The sequence below is a fragment of the Elephas maximus genome, chromosome 6 (assembly GCF_024166365.1).
Source record: "Elephas maximus indicus isolate mEleMax1 chromosome 6, mEleMax1 primary haplotype, whole genome shotgun sequence".
NCBI lineage: Eukaryota > Metazoa > Chordata > Mammalia > Proboscidea > Elephantidae > Elephas > Elephas maximus.
The window spans coordinates 101905919-101931803 of NC_064824.1; the positions used below are offsets into that span (position 1 = coordinate 101905919).

Below are 25885 nucleotides of genomic sequence, written 5' to 3' on the forward strand. Positions count from 1 at the left end.
TGACCCCCTCTGCCCTCTTATCTCTCCTCCAGACAGGAGATGCCAACATAGTCTCATGTGTCTACTTGATCCAAGAAGCTCATTCTTCACCAGTATCATTTTCCATCCCATTGCCCAGTCCAATCCCTGTATGAGGAGTTGGCTTTGGGAATGGTTCCTGTCTTGGGCTAACAGAAGGTCTGGGGACCATGACCACCAGGGTCCTTCTAGTCTCAGTCAGACCATTAAGTCTGGTCTTTTTATGAGAATTTGGGGCCTGCATCCCACTGCTCTCCTGCTCCCTCAGGGATTCTCTGTTGTATTCCCTGTCAGGGCAGTCATTGGTTGTAGCCAAGCACCATCTAGTTTGTCTGGTCTCAGGCTGATGTAGTCCCTGGAAAAAACCAATATTTTTGAATGAATTAATTAAATCTTTATTTGGGTTTTCTATTTTTTTTTTTTTTATACATTTAGAATAAAGTAAAGGAAATTATTGAAGTTACTTAATAGTTGAAAAAGATTTCCAGGTAGCCAAACTACATCCCATGCTAATAACGTCTTTGTGATACGCCTAGTTTTCCATTACTGGAAATGTTCAGGATGTTGTGTGGCCATGTTTCAGAGATTTGTGTGTTAGGTGTGAATATAGATTTATAACAGACTATTGGAGTCCCTAGGTGGTGCAAATGGTTGAGCGCTTGACTACTAGCCAAAGGGTTAATGGTTTAAACCCACCCAGAGATGCCTTGGAAGACAAGTCTGTCAATCTGCTTCCAAAAGATCACAACCTTGGAAATCCTATGGAGTACTTCTATTCTGCACACATGGAGTCACCATGACAGAATGACAACTGGATGGCAACTAATAACAATAACATTTTACCACTAAATAATCACTGAACCAGGAAATATTTAAGGATCTGGATTTTTTATGACGTTAACGAGAGCAAACTGTGTACCATGGAACACTAGCCCATGAAATAATCTGAGAAAAAGATCTAATTATATTCATTCTCAGATCATCCATACTACATTCTTTCTCAAATGTTTATGATACACATTAATACACTGGAAGTTCTGTAAAAAAAAAAAATATATATATATATATATATATATAAAGTTGGTTTAACTCTGAGTGTTCCGAATGTATTTGATGAAAGTACCCCCCCCATCACACCTATCATCCTGTGAAACCTGTATTTCACGGAAGTTGTGTTCCATAGAACCCATTTTGTTTGGCATGATCTACAGTCAAATAGGAGTCTCTAGGCACATCTGGGAAACCCTGGTGGCGTAATGGTTAAGTGCTACAGCTGCTATCCGAAGGGTCAGCAGTTCGAATCCACCAGGCGCTCCTTGGAAACTGTATGGGGCAGTTCTACTCTGTCCTATAGGGTCACTATGAGTCGGAATCAACTCGACGGCACTGGGTTTTGGTTTAGGCACATCTGTTTTAGCTAGTTCCTTAAACTATGCATGGTTCAGAGATTTCTTTAGATTAGGAATGACCATAGTTTTAGAAACAAACCACCTGCACTCCGTATTCTCTCACTTCCTTACCTCTGCCTCTTCTCTGTAAGAGTGCAGCACCCTCTGGTTCTACTGATTTTTTCTTCCCTTGCCCCAACTCTTCCATTCCTACTCAAAGAAATGAGACCCATTTAGTCAGGCAAGTTTATCGAGAGCTTGGCTGCTAACCAAAAGGTCAGCAGTTCGAATCCACCAGCTGCTTCTGGGAAACCCTGTGGGGCAATTCTACTCTGCCCTATAGGGTTGGTATCAACTTGATGGCAACAGGTTTTAACGGGTTTATGGGGCACAAAATAACTTATAAATCATGGTGGGTTGCTATGAGTCGGGATCAACTTCACAGCAATGGGTTTGATTTTCCTTTGGTTAGGTCTTACGCTAGGTCTCATGCTAGGCACTGGGGATATAACTCAAACCAAACCCATTGTTGTCAAGTCCACTGTGACTTATGACAATCCCACGTAGCAGTGAAGAAAACAGACATCATATTATTACTACGTTCTCTCTCTTCTGTGCTGCACTCCCAAGGGGGAACCCCACAGCCTCTTGTCCAAAAACTTTACCAACTTGAACTTCCTAGCATTTAGGTTTGGAAGCAGCTCAAGGACCCTTTGGGTTATTGTCTGAAAGAGACATAAGAAGAACTTGTAGATGCTACCTAGCAAAGAACACAAGAGGGTTCAGTTTTAGGCTGTAGTGGAGAAGGAAGCACAAAGAACTGTTGGGGGTTAAACATTATTTTTGTTTTTTCAGTGTATGTGCAAGAGAAACTAGGTATCTTATCAAGGAAAACTCAACATCGATGCCGATTAGGAATGCTGGAGAATGTTCAAAGTGAGAAGAAACAAAGCTAAGAATTGGGTGGCTAAGTTAAAGAGCAATCTTTATTACAGTCATTTGTATGAATTGTTTAATTATACTGCAGCACCAGGTGTGATCAACTTTCATGATGTGTTGTTTATGTTGCAAGGTCCTCAGCTAACAGAAAATTGATTTTTAGAGCTTAAAAGGACCTTCTAGAGATTATGGCATAGCCTGCTCACAATTTAAAATTTTAAAGGGAGAAGTCTAGGTCTGCTGGGAGTAGAAGAGTAACATAATTAAAATTTTCTCATATAAGGCCTGGTAATATGTGCTTAAGTCTATGCTGCTATTGTCATATGTTTCCAAGGAGGTGCAGATTCAAAAGGAATTGGAAAAAAAATATTCTTGATACAGAACCTTTGAGGGAGATGCAAATGTGTGTTGAATGCTAAATTTACTTAGATTTAAAAATACATATCTTCAAGCAAAGTTGCCATGACAACCTTTCTTAATGTGTACATAAATTTTATGTCTGTCTCTTTGAGAAATGTACCACAGTGCCCAATTCTTGTGACTAGACCCTGGATGGTGCCCTGTAGAAACTATGTAAAATTTTGGAAAATGCAAAGCAAACAATATGGCAGCTCTGCAGCAAGGTGATCCCATCAGGATAAATGTCATCTTCTCGCCATGATCAGAGAGGCATGTGACTTCAAACCCAAGATGAAATTTTGGATTGAAGTACAACCAGGAATCTGTTCTGAGTTTCTGTTTTTTCTTACCTAGAGAATTTATAGGACAGCCCTAGGAAGTTCGGGAAATTCTGGACCAAATCTCTCGATTAGCCCTACAACTGATCTAGCCTCCCTGGGAACTTCCAAATCTAAACCATAACTGATATCATAGGACCACACAGAGCCATTAAAGATTTCTCTACAATGGGCATGCCTGTGCACAGAGCCATCGCAGAAGTTTCTTTTGGCCTGGACTCCAATACTACAATGCTAGAGAGATACCCTTATCACACCTCTTCATTCCTTTTACTCCATTTTACATACCCTTGCCTCTCAAGATTTATTCTGCATGTCAGGGGCTAAGGAGAAGAATAGCAGGATTTTAGAGACGCAAAGTTTAGGATGAAGGAATTTTCATTCCCAATTCTGGAAATATGAGTTTACTAAGCAGTGAAATAAGGGGATAGTCACTGGTATTGTCTTCTGTCTTGATTGCAAAGATTTTTCTGCCCTAAGACGAAATGGGATTTCTGCCTGAAATACCATCACAGAACCGTATGATATATTCCACTGATATGATGAGTCATTCACTTATTTATATGGGTAGACATTTAGATAATAGCAGTAGTTAACAGAAACCTGTGAAAGATATATTGTTAATTCCTGTGGAGGAGGAAGGAAGAAATCCTACTGATGTATTTTAAATGTAGTTAAATTCAGTGTTCCCAGCCATTTTAAATGTCGAGATTATTCTGTTCTGTTCCTTTCTTTCCAAAAAGCTACATAAAATTACTTTGACAATTAAAATTGTGAATCAGCTGCTTACAGGTAACCTCTTCTATGTTATATTTCCTGAAAATAAGCTATCAGTGCCCAAAAATATCCTTATTCCTAAGCATATTGTAAGGAACCCTGGTTTTACAGTGGTTAAGCAGTCAGCTGCTAACAGAAAGGTTGGCAGTTTGAACCCACCAGCTGCTCCTCAGGAGAAAGTTATAGCAGTCTGATTCAGTAATGACTAAAAAAAAAAAAAAAAGCAAACCCGTTGCTGTTGAGTTGATTCCAACTTACAGCAACCCTGTAAGACAGAGTAGAACTGCCTCATAGAGTTTCCAAGGAGCACCTGGTGGATTCATACTGCTGACCTTTTGGTTAGTAGCTGTATCTCTTAACCTCTATACCACCAGGGTGTCCCTGTAAAGATTATAGCCTTGGAAACCCCATGGGGCAGTTCTACTTTGTCCTATAGGGTCGCTGTGAGTCAGAATTGACTCTACAAGACTGGAGCACTTATACACTGTTGGTGGGAATGTAAAATGGTACAACCACTTTGGAAATCGATTTGGTGCTTCCTTAAAAAAAACAAACAGAACTACCATACGATCCAGCAATCCCAATCCTTGGAATATAGCCTAGAGAAATAAGAGCCTTTACACAAACAGATATATGCACACCCATGCTCATTGCAGCACTGTTTACAATAGCAAAAAGACGGAAGCAACCAAGGCGCCCATCAACAGATGAATGGATAAATTATGGTATATTCATACAATGGAATATTACACATCGGTAAAGAACAATGATGAATCCATGAAACATTTCATAACAGAGGAATCTGGAAGGCATTATGCTGAGTGAAATCAGTCAGTGGGAAAAGGACAATATTGTATGAGACCACTATTATAAGAACTCGAGAAATACTTTAAACAGAGAACAAAATTTTCTTTGATGGTTACGAGATGGGGAAGGGAGGTAGGAAGGGAGAGGGGTTTTCACTAATAGTAGATAAGAACTACTTTAGATGAAGGGAAAGACAACACATAATGCAGGAGAGGTCAACACAACTGAACTAAACCAAAAGCAAAGAAGTTTCCTGAATAAACTGAATGCTTCAAAGGCCAGCATAGCAGGGGTGGGGGCTTGGGGACCATGGTTTCAGGGGACATCTAAGTCAATTGGCATAATAAAATCCATTAAGAAAGCATTCTGCATCCCACTTCGGAGAGTGACTTCTGGGGTCTTACACACTAGTAAGCGGTCATCTAAGATGCATCAGTTGGTCTCAACCCACCTGGAGCAAAGGAGAATGAAGAACACCAAAGACACAGGGTAATTATGAGCCCAAGAGACAGAGAGAGCTACATAAACCAGAGACTACATCAACCTGAGACTGGAAGAACTACATGGTGCCTGGCTATAACCGATGACTGCCCTGACAGGGAACACCACAAAGAAGCCCTGAGGGAGCAGGAAAGCAGTGGCATACAGACCTCAAATTCTTATAAAAAGACCAGACTTACTGAGCTGACTGAGACTAGAATGACCCTGGTGGTCATGGCCCCCAGACCTTCTGTTCGCCCAAGAGAGGAACCATTCCTAAAGCTAACTCTTCAGACAGGGATTGGACTGGACTATGAGATAGACAATGATACTGGTGAAGAATGAGCTTCTTGGATCAAGTAGACATATGAGACTGTGTTGGTATCTCCTGTCTGAAGGGGAGATGAGAGGGTAGAGAGGGTCAGAAGCTGGCCGAATGGACACGAAAAGAGAGAGTGGAGGGAAGGAGTGTACTGTCTCATTAGAGGGAGAGCAATCAGGAGTATACAGCAAGGTGTTTATAAATTTTTGTACGAGAGTCCGACTTGATTTGTAAACTTTCACTTAAACCACATAAAAATTAAAAAAACAATTACAGCAATGGGTTTGGAACCACCTTGTACTATACAAATATGACTTATTACCGTACACCATGGTGTTTAGTTAGCAACAGTCAACTGATGAGAAACAGATTGTTATAAAGGAAATTAACAAGCTTTAGAAATCAGTTAATATTTGGCATATAGGTTTAATGGCATTAATGCATAATCTGAAAAAGCTTTACATTTCAAACTCTGCAATTAATGTTATTAAATGAAGGTCAGTATAGCTTTCAGTAATAAAAACTCAGTTAATCCATTCTAAGGCTTGAAGTTTTATAAAATCTTCAGCATAACTTAAAAGTATGAACAAAATTAGCTAATTTTAGATATATAATTTTTGTGAATCGAATGATCTGCTGTAAAGAAACTGTTATCTATTTTATGCTTTAGCTATGAAATTCACTTTTTTTGTATGAAAAGACGATTTTAGTAAGAACGTGTTTGTCAGCTTTTTGTACTGTGGCAACATGTGTGTTGCTGTGATGCTGGAAGCTATGCCACCAGTATTCAAATACCAGCAGGGTCACCCATGGTGGACAGGTTTCAGCTGAGCTTCCAGACTAAGACTAGGAAGAAGGAGCCAGCAGTCTACTTCTGAAAAGATTTAGCCAGTGAAAAGCTTACAAATACCAGTGGAACATTGTTTGATATAGTGCCAGAAGATGAGACCCTCAGGTTGGCAGGCACTCAAAATACAACTAGGGAAGAGCTGCTTCCTCAAAGTAAAGTTTACTTTAATGATGTGGATGGAGTCAAGCTTTCAGGACCTTTATTTGCTGATGTGGCATGACTCATAATGAGAAGAAAGAGCTGCAAACTTCCATTAATAATTGGAACCTGGAATGTACAAAGTATGAATCTAGGAAAACTGGATATTGTCAAAAATGTAATAGAACACATAAAGATCAATATCCTAGGCATAAATGAGCTGGAATGGACTGGCATTGGTCATTTTGAACCATACTATCATATGGTCTACTATGCCGGGAATGACAACTTGAAGAGGATTGGCATTATATTCACTGCCAAAAACAACATTTCAAGATCTATCCTGAAGTACAATGCTGACAGTGACAGGATACTATCCATACGCCTATAAGGAAGACCACTTAATACGACTATTATTCAAATTTACAGACCAACCACTAAGGCCAAAGATGAAGAAACTGAAGATTTTTACCAACTTCTGCATTCTGAAATTGACTGAACATGCAATGAGAATGCACTGATCATTACTGGTGGTTGGAATGTGAAAGTTGGAAACAAAGAAGAAGGATTGGTAGTTGGAAAATATGGCCTTGGTGATAGAAATGATGCCGGAGATCACATGATAGAATTTTGCAAGACCAGTGACTTCTTCGTTGCAAATGAATGGCATAAATGGCAACTATATACGTGGACCTCGCCAGATGGAGTACACAGGAATCAAATGGACTACGTCTGTGGAAAGAGACGATGGAAGAGCTCAATATCATCAGTCAGAACAAGGCCAGGGGCTGACTGTGGCTTAGACCATCAATTACTTATATGCAAGTTCAAGCTGAAACTGAAGAAAATTAGAACAAGTCCATGAGAGCCAAAGTACAACCTCAAGCATATCCCACCTGAATTTAGAGACCATCTCAAGAATAGATTTGACACGTTGAACGCTAACGACCAACGAGCAGATGAGTTGTGAAAGGACATCATACATGAAGAAAGCAAGAGGTCATTAAAAAGACAGAAGAGAAAGAAAACACCTAAATGGATGTCAGAAGGGACTCTGAAACTTGCTCTTGAACATCGAGTAGCTAAAGCAAAAGGAAAAAAATGATGAAGAGCTGAAGAGAAGATTTCAAACAGCAACATGTGCAAAGACTTGGAGTTAGAAAACCAAAAGGGAAGAACACGCTCAGCATTTCTCAGGCTGAAAGAACTGAAGAAAAAATTTAAGCCTCAAGTTGCAATACTGAAGGATTCTATGGGGAAGATATTAAATGATGCAGGAAGCATCAAAATAAGATGGAAGGAATACAGTCACTATGCCAAAAAGAATTGGTTGATGTTCAACCATTTCAGGAGGTAACATATGATCAGGAACCAAGGGTACTGAAGGAAGAGGTCCAAGCTACAATGAAGGCGTTGGCAGAAAACGAGCTCCAGCGATCGACAAAATACCAATTGAGACGTTTCAACAAACAAATGCAGTGCTGGAAATGCTCACTGCTTTATGCTGAGAAATTTGGAAGACAGGTACTTGGCCAACTGACTGGAAGAGTTCGATGTTTATGCCTATTCCTGAGAAAGGTGATCCAACTAAATACGGAAATTATTGAATATTACATGCAAGCAAAATTTTGCTGAAGGTCATTCAAAGTGGCTGCAGCAGTACATTGACAGGGAACTGCCAGAAATTCAAGCCGGATTTAGAAGAGGACATGGAACCAGGGATAGCATTGCTAATGTCAGATGAATCCTGGCTGAAAGCAGAGAATACCAGAAGAATGTTTACTTGTGTTTTGTTAACTATGCTAAGACATTTGACTGTATGGATTCATAATAAATTATGAATAACCTTGCGGAGAATGAGAATCCAGAACACTTAATTGTGCTCATTAGGAATCTGTACATGGATCAAGAGGCCATCACTGGAACAGAGCAAGGGGATACTGCATGTCTTAAAGTCAGGAAAAGTGTGTGTCAGCGTTGTATCCTTTCACCATACCTATTCAGTATGTATGCTGAGCAGATAATCCAAGAAGCTGGACTACATGAAGAAGAACGGGGCATCGGGATTAGAGGAAGACTCATTAATGACCTGCATTATGCTGATGACACAACCTTGCTTGCTGAAAGTGAAGAAGGATTGAGGCACTTACTGATGAAGATCGAAGACCACAACCTTCAGTATGGATTACACCTCAACATAAAGAAAACAAAATTCCTCACAACTGGACCAATAAGCAACATCATGATAAATTTAGAAAAGATTGAAGTTGTCAAGGATTTCATTTTACTTGGATCCACAATCAACACCCAGGGAACTAGCAGTCAAGAAATCAAAAGACGCATTGCATTGGGCAACTCTGCTACAAAAGACCTTTTCAAAGTGTAGAAAAGCAAAGATGTCACCTTGAGGACTAAGGTGCACCTGACCCATGCCGTGGTGTTTTCAGTTGTCTCATATGCACACAAAAACTAGACGATGAATAAAGAAGAGTGAAGAAGAATTGATGCCTTTGAATTGTGGTGTTGGAGAATATTGAATATACCATGTACTGCCAAAAGAATGAACAAATCTGTCTTGAAAAAGGTACAACCAGAATGCTCCTTGGAAGCAAGAATGGTGAGACTGCATCTCACATACTTTGGACATGTTATCAGGAGTATCAGTCCTTGGAGAAGAACATCATGCTTGGTAAAGTAGAAGGTCAGTGAAAAAGAGGGAGACCCTCAACCAGCTGGATTGACACAGTGGCTGCAACAATGGGCTCAAGCATAGCAACAATTGTGAGGATCGCACAGGACCGGGCAGTGTTTCATTCTGTTGTACACAGGGTTACTATGAGTTGGAACCGACTCAACGGCACCTAATAACAACAACGAAGAATTGAAGAATTTTTATTCTTCAAAAACACACCTTTCAACAGAAGTGGATGACAAATGGGTACTATATATGTCCAGTGTTCTATAGTCTTGCTTATCTTGTTGAAATTCGGCTTTTGCCGTATCTATAATTTTCCTTAATATGGCTGTGTTTTATGAGAAAATTTTCGGTATTAGGAAATACATGTATTGCTACTGACTTCCTGAAAAGGAGAGATTTTTTAAAAACAAATTAATTTCAGAAGATGTATATTCTTTCCAGTAATTTTTAAACTATTTCTTAAAATTTGTAATTTATATTTACACAGCTGTAACACATGGGATGCTCTATTGCACACTGAGACTTTTTCAACAATTTGGTACATTTTTAACCATTAAGTATCACTAAAATTGAGACCAAAGCTTATTATCACTAAAATTGAAACCAAAGTTTCCAATGATAAAGCTTACCTAAAAGTGAAAAAGCTCAGATTCCACCTTTTTTTTTTTTAATCTCACACAGAAACTTTGTTTCAAAAATTTAGTATGCTCAAAATTTCTTCACCGGTGATCTTAAATCTAACTAAGAACCAGAAATGTGTATAACCAAAAAATCCCTTGCCGTAGAGTCTGTTCCGACTTGTGGTGATCCCATGTGTGTCAAGAGCAGAACTGAGCGCCATAGGGCTTTCAATGGCTGTAACGTTATGAAAGTAGATCACCAGGCATTTCTTCTGTGGTGCCACTGGGTGGATTTGAACCATCAACCTTTCAGTTAGTAGCCAAGGGCAAACGATTTGGACCACCCGTGGACCTAGAAATGTGTACAAATAATATGAAAATATCACTGATTATGATTTTTCTTATTTGGGGTAAGAATGGGAACTCAATTAATCATGCAATTGTTTGAATGAAAACTCTGCATTTCCCCTGAGTACTGTGTAATATCTAACAGAGAACTTAATTACATAAAAAGGAATTGTGTTAAATTTCATTGTGTTTGTGAGTGTATTACTTTAAAATGTCATGAAAGAGCTCTAAAATAAGATTTGTTTCTAAAACTTCCTTTGTTCCACTCTCCCATTTACTAGCCATGTAGCCTTAGGCAATCACTTAACTTTTCTGAGTTTCATATTTCCTCATTGGTAAAATGTTGGGGTAGGACCTAGATTTTTCTAAGGTACCCTCCAACTTGAACATGCCATAATTCTATAATATACGATGAGGAGCAATTGAAGAAATGGGTTCTGTTAAGCCCTAAAAAGAAAAGAAAAAAAATAATGAATGGCTTCAAGTATCTAAGTATGCCTTTGATCTTTACAGTTAAAATAAAGAGAAGTTTGATTTGTCATGTTACAATGCAAAAGAAAAACGTTTTAAATTATCAAACCAGTGTGGAACCGCTAACTCCATGACTTTTAAGCAGGTTTGGTAAATTTCTAACTTCTTTTGTTGTTTTGTGCCCTCAGTCAATTCAGCCCCATAGCAACCCTATAGGACAGTGTAGAACTGCCCCAAAGAATTTCCAAAGCTGTAATTTTACGGAAGCAGATTGCCCCATCTTTTTTCCAAGGAGCGGCTGGTGTGTTTGAACTGCTGACCTTTCTGTTAGCAGCCGTGTGCTTAACCACTGCACCACCAGGGCTCCTTTAATCCTCATTTTTTGGGACTGTAAAATATGGGGATAATAAAACCTACTTTTTAATATTTAAGAGTTAATTTATGTAAAATGTTGAATTAATCCTGGCACATAGTAGGAATTAAGCAAGTTACCTGCTTTTTTTCTCTTTCTCTACAACTGTTAGTCTTTAGTACTTGAGAGGGCCAAAACGATATACAATTTATGGATTTTGTTTATTAATTAAATAACTTAGCAAGAGTAGTACAATAGCAACACAGAACCTAAAATAGTGTCCTTTTTGCCAGGGTTATTGATGATAATGATTGAAACAGAGAATGAAGGTAAACTGGAAAAAGTTTTTACAGTTTTGTGGAATATCATGTAATTTAAATGTAAATGGAACTACCAACTACTCAGTTGCCCAAGCCAGACACCTGTCTACCAGCATGGATTTATCCTTTAGCTTCCACATGGAATCATTCACTAACCCCTTATGATTTTACCTCAAATATTTCTCTTATTCCACCCACTTCTTTCATCACCCTCCCTGAAGATCACCATCATTTCTTACCAGGATTGCCCCTAGAGTCTGCCTTTAGCAATACTTTCCTGGTCCTTTCTCCATAATGCATCCATGCTAAATTTACTTGATGAATGAATAAACGAACATTCTGAGTTTTCCAAGATCAGAGGAAGTCATTCCGTGTATAATGGTTATACTATAATTTGATTTTTGTTTGGCCTGTTTTGAGCCTGAACCTAGCAGTGCTTGTTTTTAAATAGTAGCTTTGTGGTTAGCAAAAAATAGTTACTTAACCAGTTAAATGAGAAAAGATGAGTTCCTGGATGGTGCAAATGGTTAATGAGCTCTGCTGCTAACTGATTATGTGGGAGATTTGATTTCCATTCTTGGTGGAAATTCCCCGCTGCCAGCAACTAGAATCATAGACCTTCAGATGGAGAAGGGCAGTTTCATTGGCATCTCCTGGGTTCATTGGCATCACCTGGGAACTTATACTAGCTGCTGTCAAGCTAATTCTAACTCATGGTGACTGCACGTATGTCAAAGAACTGTGCCCCATGAGGTTTTCAATGGCTGATTTTTTTGAAGTAGATCGTTGGCCTTTCTGGGTGGATATGAACCTCCAACCTCTCACTGAGTAGCTGAGTACTTTAACCATTTGCACCACGCAGGAACTTCCAGTGGACTTGTTAAAAATATAAATTACTGGGCCAGGCCAAATGATCAGAAATTCTGGGGGTGGAGCCCATCAATCTGTGTTTTAACAAGCTTTCTAGGTGATTCTTATGCATGCTCAAATTTGGTAACTACTGACCTGAGTTTGTTTTTTTCAGCTAAGAAAACTAAGGTTCAAAGAAGTCACAAATTAGAAGAAGTATACACCAGCTGCTCCTTGGAAGCCCTATGGGGCAGTTCTACTCTCTCCTTGTAGGGCTGCTGAGTTAGAATCTTAGAGTGGGCTGCCTTGCTCTCCCAGTGATTCCCAGGGTGATGAATCATCCCTCAGGGAAATCTGTTTGTTGGGCTAATTGATAATCAGTTAAAAAAATTTTTTTTTTTATTTGAAAGGATGCTAGGTGGGAATAAGTGTAGTAAGGGAAAAGTCTGCCTATAATTTAACCCACCTTGTAGGCTTCTTGGAAACCCTGGTGGCGTAGTGGTTAAGTGCTACAGCTGGTAACCCCAGGATCGTCAGTTCAAATCCGCCAGGTGCTCCTTGGAAACTCTATGGGGCAGTTCTACTCTGCCCTATAGGGTCACTATGAGTCAGAATCCACTCCACGGCACTGGGTTTGGTCTCGATTTTGTGGGCTTCTTACAGTTCAACGAGAAAGAAAAATGACTGTAGGAGGGCCAAGAGATCAAAAGAGCAAGAACAAGAGCTGAAATAATGGATCCTGTTCTAAACTACAAATGCCTAAAATGGTACACCTGGAGTCAACCTTGACTTTCCCCAGTACAAATAAAAGTCACAGACTTAATATCTCAGCAGTTGTCAGGAGTTTTAGTTATTGAAGAATGACATTCTGAAGGCTACTTAGATTTAGGGAAAAAAAGATATATATAAGTTGAATACCTGGAGAAGAAGAACAGAGTGATGTAACAACTCTGCAAAATCAAAATTATCTACAATTTTTGTAGCACTTCGCTTTTCAAGGTGCTTTCACATAAACTTTTATTTTATCCATGTAACAGCCCTGTAAGGAAGAAAATTAGTACCAGCAAAACCGTTTTCAGAATTTGAAGTACTGAATTCTGGAAGAAAAAGACAGCGACGTTCACAGAACCAGGGAGATGACAGAACAGGCTGTCAGTGAGGAAGAGAACCATGGAAGAGGGCAAGCACAAAAAGCTGAGCTCCGTGTGCTGTCACACAGTAGGGAGAGCAACTAGGGTCACACAGCAATGTGCGTATAAGTTTTTGTAGGAGAAACTGACTTGAATTGTAAACTTTTACTTAGGGCAAAAAAAAAAAAAAAAAAGCTGAGCCCCAGGGGACGGGCAAAGGAAGACAGCTCTGGTGGTCAAGTAAGTGCAGTAAAACCGAGAGTACAGGAGATCTGGGATGAAGAAGCTGGAATTTACTTATCCGTACCAAAACGGATGAGCTTTAAGATGAAGAGAAAAATGAAAACTGAGGCGGCACTTAAAGCTGCACGGAAGTTTTGTGAGTTTGATCCCAGCCCTGAGAAGATGTGATCTTTCGCGGAGGATGGACTCCTCGCCCTTCAATCAGCAGCAGAGAAAAGCCTCGATCTGCACAGGGATCCGGCCCCCAGGGTGAGAATAACGCCGAAAGTCGTGGAAGACGCCGGCGGGATGACAGCGGAGCAGGATAGCGCCTACTTGACCGGCTAACAAAGGCGTCCGAGCGGACTTCCCCGGCAGCGGAACTAGCGGGGGGCCGAAGGGTTAACCGCGCGCCCGGCTCCCGCGCGTATCCCGGCCCCCACCCCGCCGTCGCTAGGAGACGCCGGAAGTGGGGGAGGGGCAGGCGGTGCGGCCGAGGGTGGGAATCTTTTTCGGGCTCCCGGGGGCGGAGGGAGGGGAGCGCGCGTGCGCGTGCCCGGCCGGCCGTCGCCGCGGTGACCGTTCTCGCGGTCCGTCGGCTCGCGCCCCGCCCCCGTCCACGCCGCCCCCTCCCCTGTCGCGCGCGGGGGGTGTTTCTCGCTCCGGCGGGTTGCCGCTGCCGCCTGTGCTCCTCCGCTGCCAGCCTTGGGTTTCCCTGGCGCTGCCGCCGCGGCCACTTCTGCGGTCTGTATGAGGTGAGAGGAGGATGTGAAGATGGCGGAGCTGCAGATGCTGCTGGAGGAGGAAATCCCGGGGGGCCGCCGGGCCCTCTTCGACAGTTACACGAATCTGGAACGGGTGGCCGATTACTGCGAGAACAACTACATCCAGGTGCGACGCATCCCCCGGGCGGGGCCGTCGGGCCTCGGCGGTGAGGGGCGTGCGGAGGACCCCCTGGGAGGGGGCCGCGTTCCCGGGGTCGTCGGGAGCGGGCGGAGGCCGCCGCGGGAGAGCTGGCCGGGCTGAGCCCCTGACGGGGGGGTGCAGGGTGAAGACTGGGACAGGGGATGGAGAGTGGGTGGGAATCCTCGGCAGGAGGAGATTGTGGCTTTTAAAACATTTTTAAAAACCGTGAATCAGTCCTCGGCGCGGTGCGTGTGTCGTGTCCCCGCCTCCTCGCTTCTCCTGCCCTCATCCGCCCCCGCACTCGGTGCCGGTCTGTGTTCGGGATGGCAGGGGAGGCGGAGAGTGGCATTTTCTATTTGCCAAAATTCTGCTCCCCCACGTAGGGAGGCTGTGGAGGGGAATGATAGGTCACCCCCAACCCTCAAGCACTGGAGGATTTTTAAGGGGCTGTGTTGCTGCAAAGTAAAATACTTCGGTTTTCTATTCATGTGAATGCCTCAGAAGACCATTTTCCCCCTTTAGGTCTAACGGGGATACGGTAGAAGAGCAGTTGTTTCTTGTTGGAAATTATTGCCATTTTTCTCCTTATGGGAAAGGGAAGCTGCGTGATAATGAGCTGCTCTCCCCCCCGCCCCCCCGTCCCGTTAGATTGGTAATTTTCCTGAGAGAAAAAGGATTGTGATTGTTTTTTTAGAGAGAATTAGGAAAATGAACCTCATGGTTTAGTATTCCCGTGATTGTTGGTTTGGCACAGGGACTCATAGTGGTAACGGTGCGTGTGTGGCATGTGTGTGTATGTATGTATGTGTATGGGGGGGTGGAGGAGAGTGGCTATTGGGTGAGATGAGATCCAGCTGCTCCAGGATAAAGCAGAAGATTCTGGATTTGGGAAAAAAAAAAGTCCTTTAAAAATTATTTGAAAGACTAGCAGGATAAAACGCACAGTTTGCAAATTCAGCATCTTTTGTTTCCTTGATGATTTATTCTGAATTACAGGTTCTGCGTCCATTTTTTTTTTCCTTCCCGTTTAAATTCTCTTGGGATAAAGGTGGAAATGGAAACTGTTAAATTGTTTCTTCACTCTGACCTTTTTTTCTTGCTTCCACCTCCATCTCTCCAGGCATCTTTCTTAACATCAGCTATACTGGGAAGCATTCTTAAGTCTTAGAGTAAATTAAAAAACAAACCCAAGTGTTAAAATATATAAGTTCATAAGTTTTGTAAGGAGGGTATGGTTAATGGTGGTAGTGTGAGATTTTACTTGATTAGACATATACTGAACTTTGTTTTATGTTGTAGGGAATATTTCTGTTGGAGAATGAACCAGGCATAATACAAGCTTTTTCCCTCCAACGAGGCAGTTGAAAATATGTCTAATTGGAAAAGGAAGGCTGTGTCTTGGGTCAAAGATTAATACAAAAAATACAAATGTCTGTATTGGCAGGGTACTTCACTGATACTGAGTGAGGTCAGAGAGATTCAAAAGTTTAGTTTCTCATTTTTTCACTAAATGTATTTGAATGTCTTTGTGCTCAGCACTGTGCCCACGGAGTGCCTAAAAAAGATCCTTTGCCATCTAGTTGGTTCACACTTACGACGACCTCATGTATTACAGGGTAGAACTGCTGCATAGGGTTTTCTTGGCGATCATCTTTACTGAAGCATATCACCAGGAGTTTTTTTGAAACACCATTGGGTGGGCTCAGACTACCAATGTTTAGGTTAGTAGTGGAGCACAAACAGCTTGTGCTACCGAGGGGTCTTATACTTAGTGCCTACAGAGTTTTATAGTCTAGTTTTTAGGAGAGGCTGATGTGTGAGCAAATTAATACCATATAGGTCTGTGACGGCTGGGGTAGTTCTGTGAACCAATGGGACAGAGTAGAATTGCCCAGTAGGGTTTCCAAGGAGCGGCTGGTGGATTTGAACTTTGACGTTTTGGTTAGCAGCCATAGCTTTTAACCACTGCACCAGCAGGGCTGCATTTTGATTTGGTGATTTATACTCTGTAATAGACTGCAGGTGGAAAGAAAAACTGGCAGAAGCTATGCTAGTCTCAGAAATTCACAATCTGTAGGAAAGGCAAAACCTAAAGGATTGAAGTGTTAATTGCATTGCCTTGTGCTCCGTATTATGGGAAAGAGTTGTAGTCAAAAGAGAAATTGAGGATGGAAAAGTGATTGGGTGTGGTTATCACCAGTAAGTAATAAAAGAAACAGATTTGTATCTCTTACGATTGCTACATAAAGATAAAAGTAAATGGATTAATAAAGCCAAAAGGGTACAGGCATCAGTGATTGTCTTCTTTTTATATATTTTTTGTAGCTGAAAAAGAGGACCATTACTGCCACCATTATCTGTCTTAGCAATAGGACTCAAAAATTAGTGTGGTGGTGTTTTTAAACCCAGTGTATAAATATTGATGTGATAGAAATGGATTTGGGTTTTTAAAATCCCTAATTTCTACAGTTTAGCATTTGAAGTAGACTTTACACTTTTACTTCTTAGATTACCATCTGTTTTAGGATTCAGTAGCTATATTATTGACGCCCTCTCTCACAATGACAGCTCTTACTTGGTTTGTTTGTCGTATAGTTGATAAATAGAACATGTTGCGGTGAATTTGTGCTGATCCAGCAGCACATTTGGCTGGCTTTCCATGTGACCAAAGAACTGACCAGGGAGGGTTTTGATGTTGCCTGTGACCCTGCAATAGATGGAAGTTAATTGGTGGGATCAGAGATCCAGACGGTCAGTTTAGCCTTATTATAGCATCATGCCCTAACCCGTAGCTCAAATTAACTAACCCAGCACTCGTTTTATTTTGCGAAAATGTAATTTTTGCCTGTAAAGCAGAATAAGGAGAAATCTGTTGATCCTTTGTAGTAAATGGTAAAATTTGTTGTTCAGCAAAATCTATGGTAAATCAAAATATTCTAAATGTGGGTTGTTCAGTGTGAAAAGTGAGCAGAGGAAGGAAAATGATTGCTCTGTCCTTTTGGAAACGGCTGTATGCTGTTTGAATTATTTGTCTTATAAAAAAAAGTACCGTTCAGAAATATCATTTGCTCTGGAAGTGATCAGACATTGCCTATATTAACGTACACTGAATCTGCAGATACAGCAGGGTTGTAAATACTAGTTTTTCAGTTTACTGATGCAGTTAACCTTAGAAATTTAAAAATCATCTTTAATAAAAATTTAGATTATTTTGTTTTATTATTTTAACCCTTGAAAAATGTGTGAGAATTTTTTTCCTAAAATGTGATAAAAAATTATAACCAGGTTGACTTTATTTCCTGCCTGTAAAAACGATTGAGTAATTAAGGACATTTTTTGAATGTGTTAAGACTTGTGTGTCTTTTCTTCATTTATTAATATAAGTATACAATGCCTAATATACTAGGAAGTGTTCAGGAATAAAAAGAATTCTTTTGATTGACTTGGAATCTACACTTTTATGAATAGAAGAATTTTATAATATTGTAGTCCTTTTAGGAGCCCAGATGGCACAGTGGTTAAGTATTTGGCTGCTAGCCAGAAGATTGGCAGTTCGAAACCACCAGCCACTCCTTGGAAGCTTTATGGGGCAGTTCTCCTCTGTCCTGTATAAGTTGCTGAGTCAGAATTGACTCCATGGTGATGAGTTTGTTTTTTTGTGTGTTGTTGTTGTTTGCGGTCCTTTTAATGTTTTGGTAGGAGAAATAAGTTTATATTTGTAACTTTACCTATAGTAAACCTGGAAAGCCAACTTGTTTGTATTTGTTTTTCTGTTAGATAAAAGAAAGTTATTACTTTCTGTGACTGATAATTCACATAGATTCATAGTAAAAACTCCATTGTCCATTGTTTGGATTAGGAGTAAAGTCATCCCATAACATGAATTCCCTCAGAAGAACAGAAATTAAAAATTTATTCTAAAATTGTATTTGGCATATTTGTTTTGAATGATAAGAGACAATCCATTAGTAGCTTTCTGTTTTTCCTTTTATTAACAAAGATACTCCCAGAATTCATTAAAAATTGCATGAAAGTCCCACTTTGGAGAGTGGCGTCTGGGGTATTAAATGCTAGCAAGCGACCATTTAAATGCATCAATTGGTCTCAACCCACCTGGAGCAAAGAAGAATGAAGAATACCAAAGACACAAGGTAATTAGGAGCCCAAGAGGCAGAAAGGGCCACATAAAGCAGAGACTGCATTAGCCTGAGACCAGAAGAGCTAGATGGTGCCTGGCTACAACCGATGACTGCCCTGACAGGGAACACAACAGAGAACCCCTTACGGAGCAGGAGAGCAGTGGGATGCAGACCTCAAATTCTCGTAAAAAGACTAGACTTAATGGTCTGAGACTAGAAGGACCACAGAGGCCATGGTCCCCAGACTTTCTATTAGCCCAAGACAGGAACCATTCCCAAAGCCAACTCTTCAGACAGGTATTGTACTGGATGGACTATGGGATAGAAAATGATACTGGTGAAGAATGAGCTGCTTGGATCAAGTAGACACATGAGACTACTTTGGCATCTCTTGTCTGAAGGGGAGATGAGAGGGCAGAGGGGGTCAGAAGCTGGCAGAATGGACGTGAAAAGAATGGAGGGAAGGAGTGTGCTGTCTCACTAGAGGGGGAGCAATTAGGAGTATATAGCAAGGTGTTTATAAATTTTTGTATGAGAGACTGACTTGATTTGTAAACTTTCACTTAAAGCATAATAAAAATTAGAAAATTGCGTGAAAGGCTTATAAGGGGATCATAGAATAATGGCTTATCAGTCAGTTTCATAAAAAATTATTGTAATATAAAGATTCAAAAATTTTATTTGATGAAACCATTAGAGTACCTGCCATTGTTGAAAAATTATTAAAAAATGCAAATAGGTATTAAGAAATTAAAAATTGCTTAATCTTTTCAGAACTCTATCTCCATTGCCATTTGCTGCCCAGTTGATTCTGACTCGTGGCAGCCCTATGTGTTGTGGAGTAGAACTGCTTCTTCCATAGGGTTTTCAAGGCTGTGACCCTTTGGAAGTAGGTTGCTTATATCCCCATTTTAAAAACAAACTAAACCAGTTGCCATGGAGTTGATTCTCACTCACGGTGACTTCATAGGTTCAGAGTAGAACTGCGCTCCAGAGGGTTTTCATGGCTGTAACCTTTGGAAGCAGATTGTTAAACCTTTCTTCTGAGGTACCCTTGGATAGGTTTGAACTGCCAATCTTTCTGTTAGTAGCCCAGCACTTAACTCTTTGTTCATCCCAGGAACTCCTTTTATATCCCTATAAACCCACTGCCGTGGTCAGTTCTGACTCATAGCGAGCCTATAGAACAGAGTAGAACTGCCCTATAGGCTTTCCAAGGCTGTAAATCTTTACGGAAGCAGACCTCCACGTCTTTCTCCTGCAGAGCGGCTGGTGGGTTCAAACTTCCGATGTTTTGGTTAACAACCAAGCGCTTTAACCACTGCGCCACAAGGGCTCCTTACTATATCCGTATACACAACTATACGACATCATTATTATTTTTTACAAAAATGAATTTATGTTCTATATTACCTTCTATCTCTTGCTTTTAAAAGAAACTTTTAATGATGCTCTGGTGGTGCAGTGGTTAAGTGCTTGGCTGCTAACTGGAAATGCAAAGAGTCGAGCCCACCAGCCGCTCCGTAGGAGGGAGATGTGGCAGTCTGCTTCTGCAAAGATTTACACCCTTGGAAACTCTGTGGGGCAGTACTACTCTGTCCTGTAGGGTTGCTATGAGTCAATGGGTTTGGTTTGGATTTTTGGTTTAGGCTTAACTTTCTTTTTTATGGATGTCATACAGTATACCAGAAGGAGGATGTTTGTGTTTATGGGTTGAGTTCTGTATGTTCTCACAACTGGAGGAATCTTAAGAGTACCTAGGATGAAGATGGAGGAAGAGGAGGTTATTTGAGAGTAACAATTTGACGACTGATATTTACATTTTTCTCTCTGATTTTTTGTCTTTTCTTTACCTCCACAAAGAGGAGGGAACTGGACACTAGGCTGACTTGGGGAGGCTGAATTCCCCTAGATTGAATGAGGTAGCTCAGCTGATCAGAAGTTGATAAAGGTTTATTATCCTCCAAGAACTAGTCCTGACTTCTCAATAGAGGCATTTGGTGATTGAATTTTCAGTGATAAGTCAGTCACTATCAGAACCTTTTGACAAGATTGTAAAAAACAGGCTAAATTACATTGAGCTCCTCACTCTTTTTAAAATTTTGTCATCTGTCCACTTCCTGCTCCTTCCTCAGGGTGCTTGAAATAAAAACCCGCTTGCCATTGAGTCCATCCCGACTCATAGCGACCCTATAGGACAGAGTAGAACTGCTGCATAGGGTTTTGGCTGGTGGATTTGAATTGCCCACCTTTTGGTTAGCAGCCGAAGTCTTAACCATTAAGCCACAAGGGTTATAGCCTCATAATTCCTTTATGGATTCAAGAATTCCAACCCCATGTATTTTGCCCTTCCTTGAAGAGCTTCCTGGTATGAAATTGTCTTTTTCCGAACAAGTTATAAACTTTTTGTTTACTTTGTCTTCTTATGCTGGTATGATTGTGTGACTGTATGATGTTGTCGTTAGCTGCTGTTGAGTCATCCCAACTCATCGCGGCCCTGTGCACAGTGAAAGGAAATGCAGCTTGGTCCTCCGCCATTGTGATGATCAGTTGCAGATCAGACCATTGTGATCCATAGGGTTTTCATTGGTTATTCTTGGAAGTAGACGGCCAGGCTTTCTTCCTAGTCCTTTTTAATTTAGAAGCTCCACTGGAACCTGTTCAGTATCATGGCAGTACACAAGCCGTATAACAGATGGGTGGTGACTGTGCATGAGATGCATTGGCTAGGAATCGAACCCGAATCTCCAGCATTGAAGACGAGAATTTTACCACTGAACCACCACTGTCCCCATGAATGTATGATAGGTTTGGTTACCTCAGGCTCTTTTTCCTTTCAATAATTTTTATTGTACTTCAAGTGAAAGTTTACAAATCAAGTCAGTCTCTCACATAAAAACTTATATACAATTTGCTACATATTCCCAATTACTTACCCCCCCGCTCCATGAGACAGCCCGCTCCCTCCTTCCACTCTCTTTTCATGACCATTTTGCCAGCTTCTAAGCCCCTCTACGCTCCCATCTCCCCTCCACGCAGGAGATGCCAACATTGTCTCAAGTGTCCACCCGAACCAAGTAGCTCACGCCTCACCAGCATCCCTCTCCAACGCATTGTCCAGTCCAATCCATGTCTGACGATCTGGCTTCGGGGATGGTTCCTGTAGTGGGCCAACAGAAGGTCTGGGGACCATGATCACTGGGGCCCTTCCAGCCTCAGACCTCTTCTTTCCTTTCCCAGAGAGTAGTTTATAAACCAAATTGATTTACTTATGCATAGAGTATATAGAGTGGATATTTTTGAGCAGGAGGTTCCTTTGGTGTTTTCTTTGCTTTTAAAATGTAGGGAATTTAATAGTATGTGGTAGGATAATCTTTGGGTGGATGGATGGGAATATCTTGAAAATTATATTAGCTTATTTGTAGACATTTTATTTGTTTTTATTGTACTTTAAATGAGGGTTTACAGAGCAAACTAGATTTCCATTAAACAATTAATACACATACTGTCTTGTGACATTGGTTGCCAACCCCACAGCATGTCATTACTCTCCCCTTCTTGACCTTGCGTTTCCCATTATCAGCTCTCCTCTCCCCTCCTGCCTTCTTGTCCTTTCCCTTGGGCTGGTGCGTTCATTTTGTCTGGTTTTGTTTTATGGGCCTGTCTGATCTTTGGCTGAAGGGTGAACCTCAGGAGTGATTTCAGTCTTGAGTTAAAAGCACGTCCGGGTATTTGTAGACTTTTGATAGTTCATGGTTGAATTTTTATAGGACTGGTTAATAGATTGGCTTCATAAAGTGGCAAATGCGGTTAACACATGCAATGTTGAATTCCCTATTACTTTGTGTATTACTTCCTTCTCTAGATATAAAGATCCTAGAAGCTAGAGTTATATATTAAACTTTTAATATCATCCCATTGGCCATGAGACGTTGTACACATAGTAGGCACTGCGTAAACAGTTGTTGAATGTCATAAATACATACTTGAGTATACTAGAGCTTATGTACTGAATTATTTTATAGACTGAATATAATTACCTGTAAATTTATAAGTTTTTTTCTATTAGATATTTTAAGTGACATTTATACTCTCTGAGCATTACTTGGAATACAGTTATGCAGCCATTAGCTTTCAAGGAAAGTTGTTTCACTTTTTATTTGTCTTTATACAAGTAATATATGTTGATATAGAAATTTCAGACCACAAAGGAATTTTGCCTTGAATCCTTTACAATATGGAATTGTTTCCTCATTTGATTTTTAAGTGAGTTTTATTGAGATGTAATACACATAGAGTACAATGCAACCTTTTTAAGCATACAAGTCTATGCATTCTGACAGACTTGTACAGTTATATGAACACCACAATAAAAAAATATTCCTTGTGCTTTTTGTAGTCAACCTCCTCTCCCCACTCCCAGACTTTTGCAGACACTAATGTTTTTTGTTCTTATAGCTTTTGCCTTTTCCGTAGTGCCAGGATCCATCCTCACACCATACACAAAACAAATTCAAAATGGGTTAAGGACCTAAATGTGCAATCTTATTATTGTTGTTGTTACGTGTCATCAAGTTGGTTCTGACTCAGTGATCCTGTATTACAACAGAATGAAACACTGGCCAGTCCCGTGCCATCCTTACAGTCATTATGCTTAAGCCCATTGTTGCAGCCGCTGTGTCAGTCCACCTCGTTGAGAGTCTTCCTCTTTTTCGCTGACCCTCTACTTTACCAAGCATGATGTCCTTCTCCAGAGACTGATCCCTTCTGACAACATGTCCAAAGTATGTGAGACGTAGCCTCGCCATGCTTGCTTCTGAGGAGCATTCTGGTTGTAATTCTTCCAAAATAGATTTGTTCATTCTTTTGGCAGTCTGTGATATATTCAATATTCTCCAACACCACAATTCAAAGGCATCAGTTCTTCCTTGGTCTTCTTTATTCATTGTTCAGCTTTCACATGCAGTAGGAGGTGATCGAAAACACCATGGCTTGGGTCACGCACACCTTAGTCCTCAAGGTGACGTCTTTGCTTTTCAATGCTTTAAAGAGGTCTTTTGCAGCAGATTTGCCCAGTGCAACGTGTCTTTTCATTTCTTGACTGCTGCTTCCGTGGGTATTAATTGTGGATCCCAGTAAAATAAAATCTTTGACAATGTCACTTTTTTCCCCGTTTATCATGATATTGCTTATTGGTCTAGTTGTGACAATTTTTGTTTTCTTTATGTTGAGACGTAATCCATACTGAAGGCACTGGTCTTTGGTATTCATCAGTAAGTGTTTCAAGTCCTCTTCACTTTCAGCAAGCAGGGTTGTGTCATCTGCGTAACACAGGTTGTTAATGAGTCTTCCACCAATCCTGATGCCTTGTTCTTCTTCATATAGTCCAGCTTCTTGGATTATCTACTTAGCATACAGATTGGATAGGAATGGTGAAAGGATATGACCCTGACGCACGCCTTTTCTGACTTTAAACCATGCAGTACCCCCTTGTACTGTTAGAATGACTGCCTCTTGACCTATGTACAGGCTCCTCATGAGCACAATTAAAAAAAAAAAAAAAAAAATTTTTTTTTTTCCAATTAAGTGTTCTAGAATTCCCGTTCTTCAAAATGTTATCCACAATTTGTTATGATCCACACTGTCGAATGCCTTTGCATAGTCAGTAAAACACAGGTAAACATCTTTCTGATATTCTCTGCTTTCAGCCAAGATCCATCTGACATGAGCAGTAATATCCCTGGTTGTGCGTTCTCTTCTGAATCCAGCTGAAATTTCTGGAAGTTCCTTGTTGATACATTGCTGCAGCTGCTTTTGAATGATCTTCAGCAAAATTTTACTTGCATGTGGTATTAATGATATTGTTCGATAATTTCTGTGTTTGGTTGGATCACCTTTCTTGGGAATAGGCATAAATATAGATCTTTTCCAGTTGGTTGGCCAGGTAGCTGTCTTCCAAATTTCTTGGCATCTTCTTTTGATACTTCCTGAGACGTTTAATATTTTCCCTGTAGAATCCTTCAGTATCGCACCTCAAGGCTTGAATTTTTCTTCAGTTCTTTCAGCTTGAGAAATGCAGAGTGTGGTCTTCCCTTTTGATTTTTTATTTCCAGGTCTTCGCACATGTCGTTATAATACTTTGTCTTCTTGAGCCGCCCTTTGAAATCTTCTGCCCAACTTTTTACTTAGTCATTTCCTCCTTTCACTTTAGCTTCCCGACATTCAAGAGCAAATTTTAGAGTCTCTTCTGGCATCTACTTCGGTCTTTTCTTCCTTCCTGTCTTTTAATAACGTCTTGCTTTCTTCACGTATAATGTCCTTGGTGTCATTCCCCAACTCTTCTGGTCTTCAGTCATTAATGTGGTCTTTGGTCATTAGTGTTCAATGCATCAGTTCCATTCTTGAGATGGTACGTAAATTCAGGTGGGATATACTCAAGGTTGTACTTTGGCTCTCATTGACTTGTTCTGATTTTCTTCAGTTTCAGCTTGAACTTTCACATGAGCAATTGATGGTCTGTTCTGCATTCGGCCCCTGGCCCTGTTCTGACTGACGCTATTGGGTTTTTCCATCATCTCTTACCACAGATGTAGTCGAATTGACCCCTCTGTATTCCATCTGGCAAGGTCCATGTGTATAGTTACTGTTTGTGTTGTTGAAAAAAGATATTTGCAATGACGAAGTCGTTCGTCTTGCGAAATTATGTCATGCGATACCCAGCGTCTTTTCTACCTCCAAGGCTATGTGTCCAACTACCGATCTTTCTTTGTTTTCAACTTTCGCATTCCAAATTCCAATAATTATCAGTGCATCCTGATTGTGTGTTAGATCTGTTTCAGACTGCAGAAGTTGGTAAAAATCTTCAATTTTTTCATCTTTGGCCTTGGTGGTTGGTGAGTAAATTTGAATAATAGTCATATTAATGTACAACCTAAAACCTTAAAATTCTTAGAAGAGGATGCAGTGGCAATGCTGTGAGTTCTAGCTTTTAACAGTAGATTAATATAATACAAAAGCACAAACAGTAAAAAACAAGTGGGACCTCATAAAAATTAAAAATTTTGTTCATCAAAAGACTTTACCAAAAAAATGAAAAGCTAACAACTGGGAGAATATCTTTGGAAACCCTATATCCAGTTGGAAAAAAAACAAGAACAGAGCCATTGCCATCAATTGGATTCTGACTAAGTGAGCCTGTAGGATAGAGTAGAACTGCCTCATAGGGTTTCCAAGGATCAGCTGGTGGATTTGAACTGCTGACTTTTTGGTTAGCAGCCATAGCACTTAACCACTGTGCCACCAGGGCTCTCTGTATCCAATAAGAATCTAAAAATCAAAATGTATTTAAAACTTCAACAGCTTAACAACAAGAAG

General features: G+C 40.5%; 1 protein-coding gene across 12 annotated transcripts in view; it reads left to right on the forward strand.

Annotated features, from left to right (window-relative positions):
* Positions 1-14004: 14004 nt before the first annotated feature.
* Positions 14005-25885, forward strand: part of ABI2 (abl interactor 2) — a 110792-nt gene continuing 98911 nt past the window's right edge. For 4 of the 12 annotated variants that reach the window (XM_049887917.1, XM_049887918.1, XM_049887920.1 and 1 more), the window contains exon 1: positions 14008-14357. In XM_049887917.1, coding sequence (XP_049743874.1) covers positions 14241-14357 — 117 coding nt within the window. In that variant the 5' untranslated portion in view covers positions 14008-14240. Of the gene's footprint in view, positions 14358-25885 lie in introns of all 12 variants that reach the window. The other 8 variants (XM_049887929.1, XM_049887926.1, XM_049887927.1 and 5 more) reach the window with 3 other exon arrangements.